This window comes from Camelina sativa, chromosome 15 (assembly GCF_000633955.1).
Source record: "Camelina sativa cultivar DH55 chromosome 15, Cs, whole genome shotgun sequence".
NCBI lineage: Eukaryota > Viridiplantae > Streptophyta > Magnoliopsida > Brassicales > Brassicaceae > Camelina > Camelina sativa.
Window position 1 is genome coordinate 10,248,132 of NC_025699.1, and position 14,784 is coordinate 10,262,915.

At 35.1% G+C, this 14,784-nt stretch overlaps 3 protein-coding genes and 1 pseudogene across 4 annotated transcripts; all 4 read left to right on the top strand.

Moving 5' to 3' along the window:
- Positions 212 to 2,254, top strand: LOC104746327 (probable cysteine protease RD21C). Of its 2 annotated transcripts, none has more exons than XM_010467783.2 (5): positions 212 to 741; positions 839 to 1,077; positions 1,164 to 1,304; positions 1,385 to 1,819; positions 1,923 to 2,254. In XM_010467783.2, exons 1-5 carry the CDS (start codon positions 291 to 293, stop codon positions 2,010 to 2,012), a joined length of 1,356 nt encoding a protein of 451 aa, XP_010466085.1. In that variant the 5' UTR covers positions 212 to 290; the 3' UTR covers positions 2,013 to 2,254. The 2 variants fall into 2 exon arrangements, with proteins under 2 accessions (XP_010466085.1, XP_010466084.1); XM_010467782.2 differs by having other exon boundaries at positions 214 to 741; positions 1,920 to 2,254.
- LOC104746328 (probable cysteine protease RDL2) lies at positions 4,243 to 5,876 on the top strand. The gene is made up of 4 exons (XM_010467784.1): positions 4,243 to 4,780; positions 4,888 to 5,129; positions 5,215 to 5,361; positions 5,448 to 5,876. The coding sequence occupies exons 1-4, from the start codon at positions 4,327 to 4,329 to the stop codon at positions 5,694 to 5,696; spliced, it is 1,092 nt and encodes a 363-aa protein (XP_010466086.1). The 5' UTR covers positions 4,243 to 4,326; the 3' UTR covers positions 5,697 to 5,876.
- LOC104748322 (F-box protein ETP2-like) lies at positions 6,404 to 7,693 on the top strand. Its single transcript, XM_010469986.1, has one exon. It carries the CDS (start codon positions 6,530 to 6,532, stop codon positions 7,691 to 7,693), a length of 1,164 nt encoding a protein of 387 aa, XP_010468288.1. The 5' UTR covers positions 6,404 to 6,529.
- LOC109129086 lies at positions 13,369 to 14,725 on the top strand (annotated as a pseudogene).

The window sequence follows — 14,784 nt, forward strand, 5'->3', positions numbered from 1 at the left end:
AATTTTGAACAACACTATGTGAATATGTGACTGTATATCGTATATATACAATATTACAATGAATTGAACCATTTAATCACCATGTGATGTGACATTAGTTAATTCTTGTATCAGAAAAAAAAATAATAAAAAAAATAAGATGACACGTCGGAGCCAATACGAAGAACACATCTATGATCTATCCCAATCTCTTCTCTCGACGACAAAAGTCTCAAACTCTATAAATACTTCAACGCAACAGTTGCAAAAGAATATACCGAAATCGATACAAAATACAAAAACAAACAAATATGGCTACTTCAATCAGATTCGTAACCCTAGCTCTCACAGTCTTCTCTGTGTTACTGATCTCCTTGTCTCTCGGCGGCGTCACAGCGACGGAGACGACGCGGAGCGAGGCGGAGGCACGGCGGATGTACGAGCGGTGGCTAGTTGAGAATCGAAAAAACTACAACGGGCTTGGAGAGAAAGAGAGACGGTTCGAGATCTTCAAAGACAACTTGAAGTTCGTGGAAGAGCACAATTCGGTACCGGATCGGACTTTCGAAGTAGGGTTGAACCGGTTCGCTGATTTGACTAACGACGAGTTTCGTGCGGTTTACTTGAGGAGGAAGATGGAGAGAACTAGGGTTCCGGTGATAGGTGAAAGGTATTTGTATAAGGCTGGTGATAGTTTGCCTGATGAAATCGATTGGAGAGCTAAAGGTGCTGTGAATCCAGTCAAAGATCAAGGAAACTGTGGTACGTCTTATTGCGTTTGCGTTTTAATCTCTGTTTTTTTTTGGCGTTTTGTGTTTCGTGTTTGAGCTGATTAGTGTGACTTGATGATATATAACAGGAAGTTGTTGGGCGTTTTCTGCGATTGGAGCGGTTGAAGGGATAAACCAGATTAAGACAGGGGAGTTGATATCTTTGTCGGAGCAAGAACTAGTTGATTGTGACACGAGTTACAATGGTGGTTGTGCTGGTGGTCTTATGGACTATGCTTTTCAGTTCATTATTAAAAACGGTGGGATTGATACAGAGGAAGACTATCCTTATACTGCAACTGATGTCAACATGTGCAACTTTGACAAGGTACGAGTAACGATAATGTTTTTGTAGTTTGGTTGACAATGTTGTTGTATACTTATGGGTTGTGTTGTTGTTTTATTTATTTGCAGAAGAACACTCGTGTTGTTACGATTGATTATTATGAGGATGTTCCTCGAAACGATGAGAAGTCTTTGAAGAAGGCTCTTGCTAACCAACCTATTAGTGTCGCCATTGAAGCCGGTGGCAGAGCTTTCCAGCTTTACAAATCTGTAAATTTTCAATGAACCTTACCTTGGTGTCGCTTCATCCAAGATTGTTTTCCAATTCCTATTGTTGTTGTTTTTTTCAGGGTGTGTTTACAGGAACATGTGGAACATCATTAGACCATGGTGTGGTAGCCGTGGGATACGGATCAGAAGGTGGTAAAGACTACTGGATTATTCGTAACTCATGGGGATCAAACTGGGGAGAAAGCGGATATGTTAAGCTAGAACGTAACATCAATGAGTCATCAGGGAAATGCGGTGTGGCGATGATGGCGTCTTACCCTACAAAATCATCGGGTTCAAACCCACCAAAGCCACCCCTACCTTCACCAGTTGTTTGTGACAAGTCTTACACTTGTCCACCTAAGTCCACTTGTTGTTGTCTTTATGAGTACGAAGGTAAATGCTATAGCTGGGGATGTTGTCCGATCGAGTCAGCTACTTGCTGTGACGACGGTTCTAGCTGCTGTCCTCAGTCATACCCAGTCTGCGATCTGAAGGCCGGTACTTGTAGAATGGTTAGTTTCTTGTTCTTTCTTATGGCTTAAAGACACTTTGCTTTTGTTTGTTTCCTTTAAAGTTTTAAACTGATTCGTCTACAAAATGTGGTGTGGATAGAAGGGAAACAGTCCGTTAAGCATAAAAGCCTTGACACGAGGACCAGCTATTGGGACTACAAAGTCCACAAACGTGCTTGTAAGCAGCGCTTAAGGAAGAGAAGAACCTATGTAGTTGCTTTTCATCCCACGTTATCAAGAATCAGTCTTCTGTCTTTAAGACACTTCCAATTAAGTTTGGATCATAGTTTGACTACTCTCGTTAATTTCAATGTGTTATCTTGGAATTGATTTTACTTGCTGTAAATTTTTAAGAAGTAATATGATATTTGCTCTCCTAGCAATATAGCATTGTCATCTTCCTTGAATAATAAAATTTGACCAAATTGAAGACAACAGAGTACCATCATCATCATTCACATCTTTTTTCTTGTAAATTAAATTTTAGCCTTCAAATTTCTAAACATAACGTGTTAAGCTAGACAAAGAGTTGGGTTTAATCTAGTTGTTCTCTTTTAACCTTCCAATAATTGAATCACTCTCTAATCATACACATATGATATAATTCAAAGTAGTATGAAACTTTAGTAGTTTTGAAAGTCAACAGTCATCATTGTTGCAATTTTTGCTCAAGTGTAAAATGTCATCTCAAGATTATAATGTATGATTTAAGGTATTATTTTATGTATATTACAGACATACATGTAACATTAAAATGAGGGAACCTGAAATGTTTCTCTAGCAATAATATATACTAGGTAACAAAATCCCAAATTGAAATTTTTATTCTTCCCTACTCTCTTAAAATATCTCTCTTGCCGTAGAGCGTAGACAAGAGGTATACAACCTACATGAAAATCATAGTAAGTTTTTTTTTAATTCTCTAATAAATTTTACATTTGATTTTTTAGTTATTATTTATTAACTTCTAGCTGATTAGTTCTCTACAGAGGTTGTATTAGTTCTTTTATATCTGATTTAGATTATATATTAAATTTGTTTTTGATGTTTAGACCTAATTCTGATTATTTTACGTTTATTATTGTTAATTGTAGATAATTTGTTCTTAATGTTTAGATCTGATTTTCATTATAGGTCTGACTTGGAGATTGACCGAATTTTGCTACAACACTTGTAAATTTCGATATGATTGTTTTTGGGAGTCGAAAACAAGACATCACATATGTGTAGGTAAATTCGACAATATTTTTAAGTCCAAAATTATTTTTTGCAAAAGCATTACAAAATCTCATCATAATAAATTGTTGATTATGTTATACATCTATGTATATGTTGTTAAATTGGGATTATGTATTAATAATGCAATTAACATGATATAAAGAGCGGGATTTAACTACAGTAAAACCTATATAAATTAATGATGCTAGGATCGTAAAAATCTATTAAATTATAGAGATTTTAATTTATCAATAAATTATGTGAGACTTTCCTAATTTGGTATTTTTCAAAAAGAAATTTGAAAAAAAAGATTTAATCGTTATAATTATTATTTTTATGGAATCAATTACAAGGAAAATATACTAATTATCATGTTTTGAAGAGAACACTCAATGCTGACCAAAAAAAAAAAAAAAAANACTCAAAGTTTTAGATAGAGAAAAATTCTTAAAAATAAACTCTAACAAAAATTAATGTGCATATATATATATACATATATTTTGATAGTTTTATACATTATTAATTTATATTATTGATGAGATCATATATTTAGAAAAAATTGTTTAATTTTTTTTTATTTTATTCTATTATCATATTGTGCCCAAAATTACATTAGTCTAACTTAGAACCGGAAAATATATTAATTTATAGCAATTATTAATTTATGGAGTATTAATTATGGAAGTTTTATGTAATTGATTTTTGATTATACATGTACATGTATACTCATAATAAATTGTTGACTGTGTACATGTATATGCTGTTAAGCTGTGGGTTAATGTGTTTATATTAGATTTGATTTTACTTGCTGTAAAACTTTAAGAAGTAATATCATATTTGCTTCTATAGCATTATTGACTTATTGTCATCTTCCTTGAATAATATACTTTAACCAATCTTTTGCTGGTAACAGCGTATCATCATCATCATTCACATCGTGTTTCTCGTAAGTTAAATTTTAGTCCTAGACATACCGTAACGTGTTATCAAAAATAACCAAGAAAAAAACTGATCGGGTTTAATCAATTTGTTCTCTTTTAACCATCCTCCAATAATTGAATTACCCTCTTTCACGTTTGATGAAAAATATTTAGTATAAAAATTGTAGAATTATACACGCGTGATGTAATGATTGATTGTAAAATATGATATGATTTAAATATTTTATTGGTGAGAATAAAATATAAATAAAAGAAAATGCCCAATCCCAAAACACAACTGATCCAGCTCTACCTCTTCTTGTCTTAACGTCAAACTCTGGCACAGATCTCACTGGAACACAAAAACCAATGGCTACTCGAATCAGACATATAACCTCAGCTCTCGTGATCCTCTCTGTATTATTACTAGTTTCATCGTCTCTTGGAGTCGTCACATCAACAGAGACGAAGCAGAACGAGGCGGAAGTGCGGCAGATGTACGAGCGATGGCTAGTGGACAATCGAAAGAACTATAATGGTATCGGAGAGAAAGAGAGACGCTTCAAGATCTTCAAAGACAACTTGAAGTTCATCTACGAGCACAATTCGGTTCAGAATAGGACTTACGAAGTCGGTTTGACCCGGTTCGCAGATCTAACAAATGATGAGTTTCGAGCTATTTACTTGCGGAAGAAGATGGAGAGAAGTAAAGGTTCGGTGAAAAGTGAGAGATACTTGTATCAAGAAGGAGATGTTTTGCCTGATGAAGTCGATTGGAGAGAGAAAGGCGCAGTTGTACCAGTCAAAGATCAAGGAAACTGTGGTATGCAATTTAGATATTTCTTCATATAGCTTTTTGGATTAATTTGGATCAATTTCCACGTTTTCTGAACTTGAAACGATTGTGAATTAAGATTTCTCTTTGAATAGGAAGCTGTTGGGCGTTTTCTGCGGTTGGAGCGGTTGAAGGGATAAACCAGATCAAGACCGGTGAGTTAATATCTCTGTCGGAGCAAGAACTCGTTGACTGTGACAGAGGTTTTGTCAACGCTGGATGTGATGGAGGTATCATGAACTACGCTTTTCAGTTCATTATGAAAAACGGTGGTATTGAGTCAGATCAAGATTACCCTTATAACGCCAATGATCTTGGCTTGTGCAACGCCGATAAGGTTCTTAATAAACCAATATAATGCTCGATTTTGGTGTTATTGTTAATTTTCCATTATATTTCATCAATGTTTAATGATCATGCAGAATAACAACACTCGTGTTGTTGTTACTATTGATGGCTACGAAGATGTTCCTAGAGACGATGAGAAGTCTTTGCAAAAGGCTGTTGCTCATCAACCTGTTAGTGTTGCCATTGAAGCTAGTAGCCAAGCTTTCCAGCTCTACAAATCCGTAATTTTCTATCACTTTCTTGGTTCAAAATTGGTTTTTCTTGAAACGTACCCAAAAAATCTATGTTTGTGTGTTTTTTTCCTTAGGGTGTGATGAGAGGAACATGTGGAATATCTTTGGACCATGGTGTGGTAGTGGTTGGGTATGGATCCTCAAGTGGTGAAGATTACTGGATCATTCGTAACTCATGGGGATCAAACTGGGGAGAAAGCGGTTACGTTAAGCTCCAACGTAACATCAATGACTCATTTGGGAAATGTGGTGTAGCAATGATGGCGTCTTACCCGACCAAATCATCATTCCCGTCGTCGTTTGATTTGTTGTCGGAGATTTAATTTGCTCTTCCGGTAAATGATTAAGAACTAATTTTGAATATTTTACTAAATAATCCAATGGGGTCAAGTCAAAGTCTCACAACATGTTAATGTTAATGAAGATTCCAATCTTATCTTGTATTTGAAGAACCTGCTTGACAGCACAGTCTAAGTACAGAAAGAGTTGTGATGCTGATGGTTTTGGTTGTTGTGTGATATGAATCTCTTTCAAGAAAATTAGATAATAGACACTATCCTTCCTCAAAATAGACAAGTATTATAAGTTCAAAGACGAGGTCTACATGTATTGTGAGAGATGGATGGAATACAAGTATAATAAGTCCAAAGAGGGAGGATAAGATAGTCACACCAAAGGATTCTAGAGTAGATAAATTCAAATAATCTTGGCCACCCAAATTTGGTTCAAATCAAGTGAGCTGGGTGCAAAAGGAAAAGAAGTGACTATATAACCTAGCTCTACATTCAATCTCTTCCTTCCCTTACAAGTTACAAAGTTGTACAGCTAGAAATCATCACCCTTCAAGTTCTATTTACTAAACCACCCAAATTTCTTGAATGCAAGTTTGTTTTTGTTTACACTGTTGTTCGAAAGCTCTCTTTTTAAAAAGAAACGTTTTAGTCGAATTATTATGTACTTGGAGGCAAATTAGACAATAGAAAGCCAAAAAAAGTAAAAAAAAAAAAAGTAATAGAAGTACAAATTTAAGAGGAAAAAGGAAAATAGTCATAATTGATGGGTGCGGGAGGCATATAAATACATATGGCGACAAAGATGAGAAGCAAAACCCTAATTAGATAAAGAAGATTCAGAAGCACGTTTTCTTCAGACATCAATGACTAAACCTGAGCTTCCAGAGGATCTGGTAGAGGAAATACTTTGTCGCGTTCCGGCCACTTCCCTGAAACGATTAAGATCAACTTGCAAACGATGGAACCGTTTATTCAACGATGATGGGAGATTCGCAAGAAAGCACTTGGATAAAGCCACAAAGCAGTTTATGGTTCTCATGTTGACAAACCAGTACAGTATCGGTCCGGTGAGCATCGATCTCAGTAGAACCATTCCATCTGTAGAGGTAAAAGCTGAATATAGCCTAATCGATCCTCAACCTGAGTATTCAGCTAAATTGGATATAGAACGAGTCATTCACTGTGACGGAGTGTTGTTATGCACCTTCTGGAGTAACATGTCTAGAATCGTGGTTTGGAACCCGTTAACTGGTGAACAAAGGTGGATCAGAACCGGCTATCGTAGCCAAAGTGGCCGCGCCTTTAATATCGGATACTGCCAAGGAGACAACAAATCCTGCAACAAGAGCTATAGAGTCTTGAGCTGTTATTGTGATATCCATAATTTTGAAATGTACGAGTTTAACTCTGACACATGGAGGAGTCTTGGTGACATATGTCCAGGCTGGCGCTTACGCCCACACGTGTCTGTGTCTTTGAAGGGGAGCACTTACACGTTTGCTGAAGATGAAACAAAAACGCCCCCAAATCTATCGTTGCTCAAAATCGATTACTCAACAGAGAAATCTGTTCCTGTGCCTCTTCCCTGTGATCAGGGTATTGAATATGAAGAGAGTACCCTTTCAGTTGTTAGAGAAGAGAAGCTTGCGTTGTTATCACAGCGAGATGAAAAATCCAAGACTGAGATATGGGTGACAAATAAGATTGATGAGACGACCAAAGCAGTTTCTTGGAGCAAGGTCTTAGCATTCGATATGAGCCCTGATCTTAGAATTTCGGATTTTGGAAGTTTTTTGTTAGATGAGGAGAAGAAAGTCTTGGTGTATTGTGACACATTGTTTGAAGATGATGACTATCACAGAGACATTATATACATCGTTAGGGAGGATAATAATAAAGTCATAGAGGAGGAGTTTGTAGCCGATAAAGTGGACCTATGTTCGCAAACTATTCTTAATTATGTTCCAAGTTTGGATAAAATCAAGCAAGCAAAAGCTCAAGGCAAAAGGAAAAGAGGTGACGACTAAAACAAGCTCTATACATGCATGGGTGTGAGTGTGATGACTAAACCTTTTTTTTTTTTTTTTTTTTTTTTTTGGGTTATGTTTTTCTTAATTTAACATTGGTCATATCTTTGAATCTTTGAACTGTTATTTATTTCATTCAGTTGCAAATATTATTACAAATTAAAACGAACCCCAAATTACTTTGTAATACAACTTAATTTGCTCTGTTTTTCTTTTATAAGCTGACACATAAGAAGATGTGTTTTGGTCATGTATGAAACTGTGGTTAAAACGTAAAATTAATTAAGCAAAAGAAATGTAGTAATGAAAAGAAGAGAGCCATATGATTGACTTTTGACCCAGCACTGCATCTTCCTCTCATTTCAAAAACTGTATCACACGTACGTGCATAAGAGCAAGTTTATTGGGAGGTTCATATAAGGGGAGTTCTTAATTTTTTTATGAATTAATTGTGTACTGTTTGGAATATAAGAACCCATGATCTCTTAGATAAAATTTTCTCTTTTATTGGTAGGTTCTTATTTTGGGTCTCTTATTTTTAAAAATATTGTTTTTTAAAATTTTAAATAGAACAGAAATGGTATAAATGTGTAAACATTTAAGATTTTATAAAATTTAAAAATATTGCATTTTAATTAATTTTCAAAGATACAAAACTAGAATTATATTTTTTGTTTCTGAAAAACTTTGAAAACAGAGGTTCTTCATCTGTTTTGTTAAAGATTTGTAAATGAGAATCATAGGCAACTAATATGGAGCACATATATTACACAAAATGGTGAGAAAACATTACAGCAACATTAACAATGTTTATAGAAAACCACGAATTGACAATGGTTTAGCAATATTTGAGATTTCTTGACTATTGTTGTGAAGAAAGAAATAAGTAAATTTTGGTGGAGAGATGTATGGGCGGCCATTTATGTTTTTTTTTACTACTCTCATTTTTTGTTTTCTCTAACTTATACAAATGAGAATATGCAAACTTGATAACAGAATAAGCCCAATAAAACCAACAACTACATGTTTCCTCTTCTTTACAAGCAAAGAGTTTAAAAGAGATCATTAGAGTAAAGTATTAAGAGAAGACACTAATTAGGCTGGAGACGAGGGAGACGTTGCATTGATCATTCCTCCCTTCCTGCGCATATCATTAGAGTAGACATATGCACCACAAAGAATGAAGAAAATAACTTGCTATTAATTAATGAGATTACCAACAACGTAAAAGCGTTGAACAACAGTTTCAGATTTTGACTAATTAACCCTGCTACCATTCCTCCCTTCCTGCGTATATCAATCACCAAAGAAAAAGAGAATAGAATCTGAGAGATTGTTTTCATCATGCGTAGTTGTTTGTAGAGCAAACCAATCCGAGGATAGATATGCCAAACCCGTTGCAGAAATCGCTGCATGGTTACCTGTCAAAGATCAAACGAGAGACAGAGAAGCTGCAACTCTCGTCTTCCCATTCTTTCTCATCCTCTAAGAATTGGGTGCTTAGTAAGCATCCCAAGAAGCTCTCCTTCTCCTTCAAGCACAGACGACGCAACAGCAAGACCAGGTTCAACAAAGACAAACCCGTTTACCAGGACTCCGCTCACGCCGCCACCTTGTCCGACATTGATCGTTTTCTTGAGGAGAACTTCAAATCCCTCTGCATCCGAGACGACCAGGAGGTTAACCATGAAGACCACCGGTTGACAAAAAACAAGGAGAAAAGGAAGTCCCCACAAGACACTGATGATAAATCAATCAGATAGCATCAACACACATGAAAGACAGAATCAAAACGAGATCATAACATTAACACACACCCATATCAGAACAGAACCATCAACAACAACACCAAAGAGAGAACATCATTTGCTAATAATATAAGGCGATCACAAGAATATCAAAAACTGTCTCTTCCAAGGAGATCGTGATCATCGATCAAAGGCATCACTTAAAATAACCATAAATTGGGATCCGAAATCAAAGAACCCTAATCATAAAACACTAATCGGGATTACAATCTATTGTATTGAGAAACTTACCCTCTGATTCCAATTGACTCAATCTCTTCCGATTGAGTGGACTCCGAATTCAAATCGCCTGCTTCATGTCACGGAGACGATTCAAGCATCACGATGGGACACGGCCGAGTCATTCCTTCGCCTCCGTTACGCATCTCCTCTTCCTCCAGAACCTTCGACTCCAAATTCTCGCCTTTGTCGTTTCGAGTCTTCGATAGCGAGAGAAAGAGGGAGAGAGACGAAACAAATAAAATCTAAAATTAATTGCAAGCCAAATTTTTTTCCCCTTCTCTATTATTTTTCCTGGCCAACAGCAGGTTGACACGTTTCGTCTCTTAGAACATAATTGGGGTTTCTATATAAGAGGCTCCCTTGCATTTTTTCTTTTTTTCTGATTAATTTTTTTCCAACAAAACACTAAAAACTCTCTTATGAAACATTCTTAACAGTCGTTGGCCACAATGTTAAAAATCACTAAAAAAACATGTTGTAATGCCAAAATGATCCATCAATCTATTAGAAAAAAGGGAATTAAATTTAAATAATTAGGAGATCACGTGTAATGTTCAATTCTTCAGATCCAAAAACCATCAAAACGTTTTTATAAAAGATCTAACGGCACAGATTTATTTGTTGACGAAAACTCCCACGTGACTTGATCATCGAGAGACACTATATCTCGAGAGCCCTAGGCTTTGCTCCTGAACATAGCGCGCGTTCTAAATCTTCTTTAACTCTTTCGCTTTTGATTTTTCATCCGCCAAGCAAGCGTTTTCCCTCGGGATATATATGGTTCTTGATCTCTGAGGTTCCTTCTTTGCCTTTTAACTTTTTATGCTTCGATTTTGTCATTTTTCTCTGATTCTATGATTATTCATTTCTCTGATCTGCTTTCGAGATTTTTTTTTTTTGTTTTTTTAATTTCCATTGGATTTAGCTTACCTTTTTGNCGATTGAGTGGACTCCGAATTCAAATCGCCTGCTTCATGTCACGGAGACGATTCAAGCATCACGATGGGACACGGCCGAGTCATTCCTTCGCCTCCGTTACGCATCTCCTCTTCCTCCAGAACCTTCGACTCCAAATTCTCGCCTTTGTCGTTTCGAGTCTTCGATAGCGAGAGAAAGAGGGAGAGAGACGAAACAAATAAAATCTAAAATTAATTGCAAGCCAAATTTTTTTCCCCTTCTCTATTATTTTTCCTGGCCAACAGCAGGTTGACACGTTTCGTCTCTTAGAACATAATTGGGGTTTCTATATAAGAGGCTCCCTTGCATTTTTTCTTTTTTTCTGATTAATTTTTTTCCAACAAAACACTAAAAACTCTCTTATGAAACATTCTTAACAGTCGTTGGCCACAATGTTAAAAATCACTAAAAAAACATGTTGTAATGCCAAAATGATCCATCAATCTATTAGAAAAAAGGGAATTAAATTTAAATAATTAGGAGATCACGTGTAATGTTCAATTCTTCAGATCCAAAAACCATCAAAACGTTTTTATAAAAGATCTAACGGCACAGATTTATTTGTTGACGAAAACTCCCACGTGACTTGATCATCGAGAGACACTATATCTCGAGAGCCCTAGGCTTTGCTCCTGAACATAGCGCGCGTTCTAAATCTTCTTTAACTCTTTCGCTTTTGATTTTTCATCCGCCAAGCAAGCGTTTTCCCTCGGGATATATATGGTTCTTGATCTCTGAGGTTCCTTCTTTGCCTTTTAACTTTTTATGCTTCGATTTTGTCATTTTTCTCTGATTCTATGATTATTCATTTCTCTGATCTGCTTTCGAGATTTTTTTTTTTTGTTTTTTTAATTTCCATTGGATTTAGCTTACCTTTTTGTGAGGGTTCATGCCTGATGATCGCACATTAATTGTTTGATTAACTCGTCGAATTTGCTTGTTTTTTATATAAAAAATTATTGAGTTCGGAACAAGACGATGGTGTTTTTCAATAAAAAAAATTATTCAGTAGCTTCCTTCCCTTACAAGTTACAAAGTTGTACAGCTAGAAATCATCACCCTTCAAGTTCTATTTACTAAGCCACCCAAGTAACTTGAATGCAAGTTTTTCTCTGTTGTTCTAAATCTCTCCTTATAAGAAAGGAAACGATTTACACTTGAAGACAAATAAGGGAATATATAGAAAGTTATATTTCCGACGTGTGGGCAGCTATTGCTAAAAGGCGTGTTCAAGGATCAGTACTCAACAGACTGGCAAACAATCCTTCAACTAACTTCGGGCAACCAGCAGGATCGGCTTCATGGCTTCCTCATTCGGTATATTTTCCAAATTGCGGTTCATTCACTTTGGTGGGAACGCAATAGAAGACGACATGGCGAATCTCCTATTACTGCAGGCCAACTAGCTAGTTAAGCGGCTTGAGCAACAAATCCAAAATCAATTTTTAGCTCTTCAACTGTTCAACAGATGGGAACCGACGTTACGACAAAGGCTTACTACTATGGCTGAGTACTAGACTGTGATTTTTCCTTTCTTTTGGTTATTTATTTTTTTATTTTTTTTTTTGTCAACCCTTTCTTTTAGTTATTTAGCTTTCTTTTAGGTATTTATTTTCGAATCTAATTTAATATTATATTAAAAAAAAGAGAATATATAGAAAGCAAACAAAATATGGAAACAAAGAAACGATTTCTTGAATGCAAGTTTGTTTTTGTTTACTCTGTTGTAAGCTCTCTTTTTAAAAAGAAACGATTTCGACTAATTATTATGTACTTGGAGTCAAATCTATATATACATTTTTTAAGTATATTTTGGGTTTTCCCTTTTTATTTGTACTTATTTAAAAGTTTATCTATAAAGTTAATCCCTAAAAATTTCCAAAAACAATATTATTTCAGATTTTGTTTTCTAAATATTTTACATTCCATTCCAACTAAAAAAATTACAGCAATCAATATGGAAACAGAAACTATAATATATTTAATCACACATTCTATTGTGTTTTCAAAATATTTTATTTCCGAATACTTTGCAAACAAAGAAAACAACAATTTGATTCTTATTTTGTTTTCCAAAACCTATGAGCTTTGATTTCTAACGTAGGAAAAACTTTGATTCTCATTTATTTAAATATTATGATTAATATATATAAACTTAATAAATATTTAAAATATTACAAATATGTAAAATTAAAAAAGTTTAAACTATTGTATAATATGGTTGTATAGTAGATGAGTTATAAAAGAGAATATGTCTGAATTAATAAAATATCATTAAATTTGTGCTAACATAGGTTAAATTCTTATTTTATTATTTGTCAACACTATAAATATTAGAATATTTGATATATAAAATCTAGTTGATTTATTTAAGACTGTGTAAAATAATTATATCATTAAGAAAATATGACTTAATCACAGCGTATAAATTACTTATTATGTATTTAAATCCCTTATTTTTTTTGTTACAATAATTAAAAATTAAATTAGAATCCGAACTACTAAACAAACAACTAAATATAACAAACAAATGGTCATGAAATGTATTACGGGTTAAAAAATTAATATAAACATTTAGCCACACAAACGGCCGGAAAATTTAGTTATTTGTCCATTTACAAAACATTCAATTTTTAACAAACAAATACAACATAAATATAAAAATAAGAAAAAATATTGTGGGTTAAAACCTAGTTAGACAATAGAAAGCCAAAAAAAGTAAAAAAAAAAAAAAGTAATAGAAGTACAAATTTAAGAGGAAAAAGGAAAATAGTCATAATTGATGGGTGCGGGAGGCATATAAATACATATGGCGACAAAGATGAGAAGCAAAACCCTAATTAGATAAAGAAGATTCAGAAGCACGTTTTCTTCAGACATCAATGACTAAACCTGAGCTTCCAGAGGATCTGGTAGAGGAAATACTCTGTCATGTTCCGGCCACTTCCCTGAAACGATTAAGATCAACTTGCAAACGATGGAACCGTTTATTCAACGATGATGGGAGATTCGCAAGAAAGCACTTGGATAAAGCCACAAAGCAGTTTATGGTTCTCATGTTGACAAACCAGTACAGTATCAGTCCGGTGAGCATCGATCTCAGTAGAACCATTCCATCTGTAGAGGTAAAAGCTGAATATAGCCTAATCGATCCTCAACCTGAATATTCAGCTAAATTGGATATAGAACGAGTCATTCACTGTGACGGAGTGTTGTTATGCACCTTCTGGACTAACATGTCTAGAATCGTGGTTTGGAACCCGTGAACCCGTTAACTGGTGAACAAAGGTGGATCAGAACCGGCGATCGTAGCGAAGGTGTCCGCGCCTTTAATATCGGATACGTTAACAAATCCTGCAACAAGAGCTACAGAGTCTTGAGCTATTATTATAATAAAAACAATTTTGAAATGTACGAGTTTAACTCTGACACATGGAGGAGTCTTGGTGATATATGTCCAGGCTGGCGCTTATCGGCATATATGTCTGTGTCCTTGAAGGGGAGCACTTACACGTTTGCTGGTGATGAAACAAAAACGCTCCCAAATCTATCCTTGCTCAAAATCGATTACTCAACAGAGAAATCTGTTCATGTGCGTCTTCCTTGTGATCAGGGTATTCCATTAGAAAATAGTATCCTTTCAGTTGTTAGAGAAGAGAAGCTTGCGTTTTTATCACAGCGAGATGAAAGATCCAAGACTGAGATATGGGTGACAAATAAGATTGATGAGACGACCAAAGAAGTTTCTTGGAGCAAGGTCTTAGCATTGGATCTGAGCCGTCATCATCGAATTTTGGATTGTGGAAGTTTCTTGTTAGATGAGGAGAAGAAAGTCTTGGTGTATTGTGGTTTATTGAATTGTTATGATATAGAATGTGTCAAAAATAATATAGACATTGTTGGGGAGGATAATATAGTCACAACATTGGAATTTGTAGCCGATAAAGTGGACGTATGTCCGCAATCTATTATTAATTATGTTCCAAGTTTGGATAAAATCAAGCAAGCAAAAGCTCAAGGCAAAAGGAAAAGAGGTGGCGACTAAAACAAGCTCTCTACATGCATGGGTGTGACTAAACCTCTTCTTTTTTTTTTTTTTTTTGG

What these genes read in the sequence shown, in the direction of transcription:
- LOC104746327 (XM_010467782.2), top strand. Translation starts at nt 291, where the DNA reads ATGGCTACTTCAATCAGATTCGTAACCCTAGCTCTCACAGTCTTCTCT. An exon ending in CAAAGATCAAGGAAACTGTG is followed by an intron (nt 742 to 838) that starts GTACGTCTTATT and finishes GATATATAACAG; the next exon opens with GAAGTTGTTGGGCGTTTTCT. An exon ending in ACATGTGCAACTTTGACAAG is followed by an intron (nt 1,078 to 1,163) that starts GTACGAGTAACG and finishes ATTTATTTGCAG; the next exon opens with AAGAACACTCGTGTTGTTAC.
- LOC104746328 (XM_010467784.1), top strand. Translation starts at nt 4,327, where the DNA reads ATGGCTACTCGAATCAGACATATAACCTCAGCTCTCGTGATCCTCTCT. An exon ending in GCTTGTGCAACGCCGATAAG is followed by an intron (nt 5,130 to 5,214) that starts GTTCTTAATAAA and finishes ATGATCATGCAG; the next exon opens with AATAACAACACTCGTGTTGT. An exon ending in CTTTCCAGCTCTACAAATCC is followed by an intron (nt 5,362 to 5,447) that starts GTAATTTTCTAT and finishes TTTTTTCCTTAG; the next exon opens with GGTGTGATGAGAGGAACATG.
- LOC104748322 (XM_010469986.1), top strand. Translation starts at nt 6,530, where the DNA reads ATGACTAAACCTGAGCTTCCAGAGGATCTGGTAGAGGAAATACTTTGT.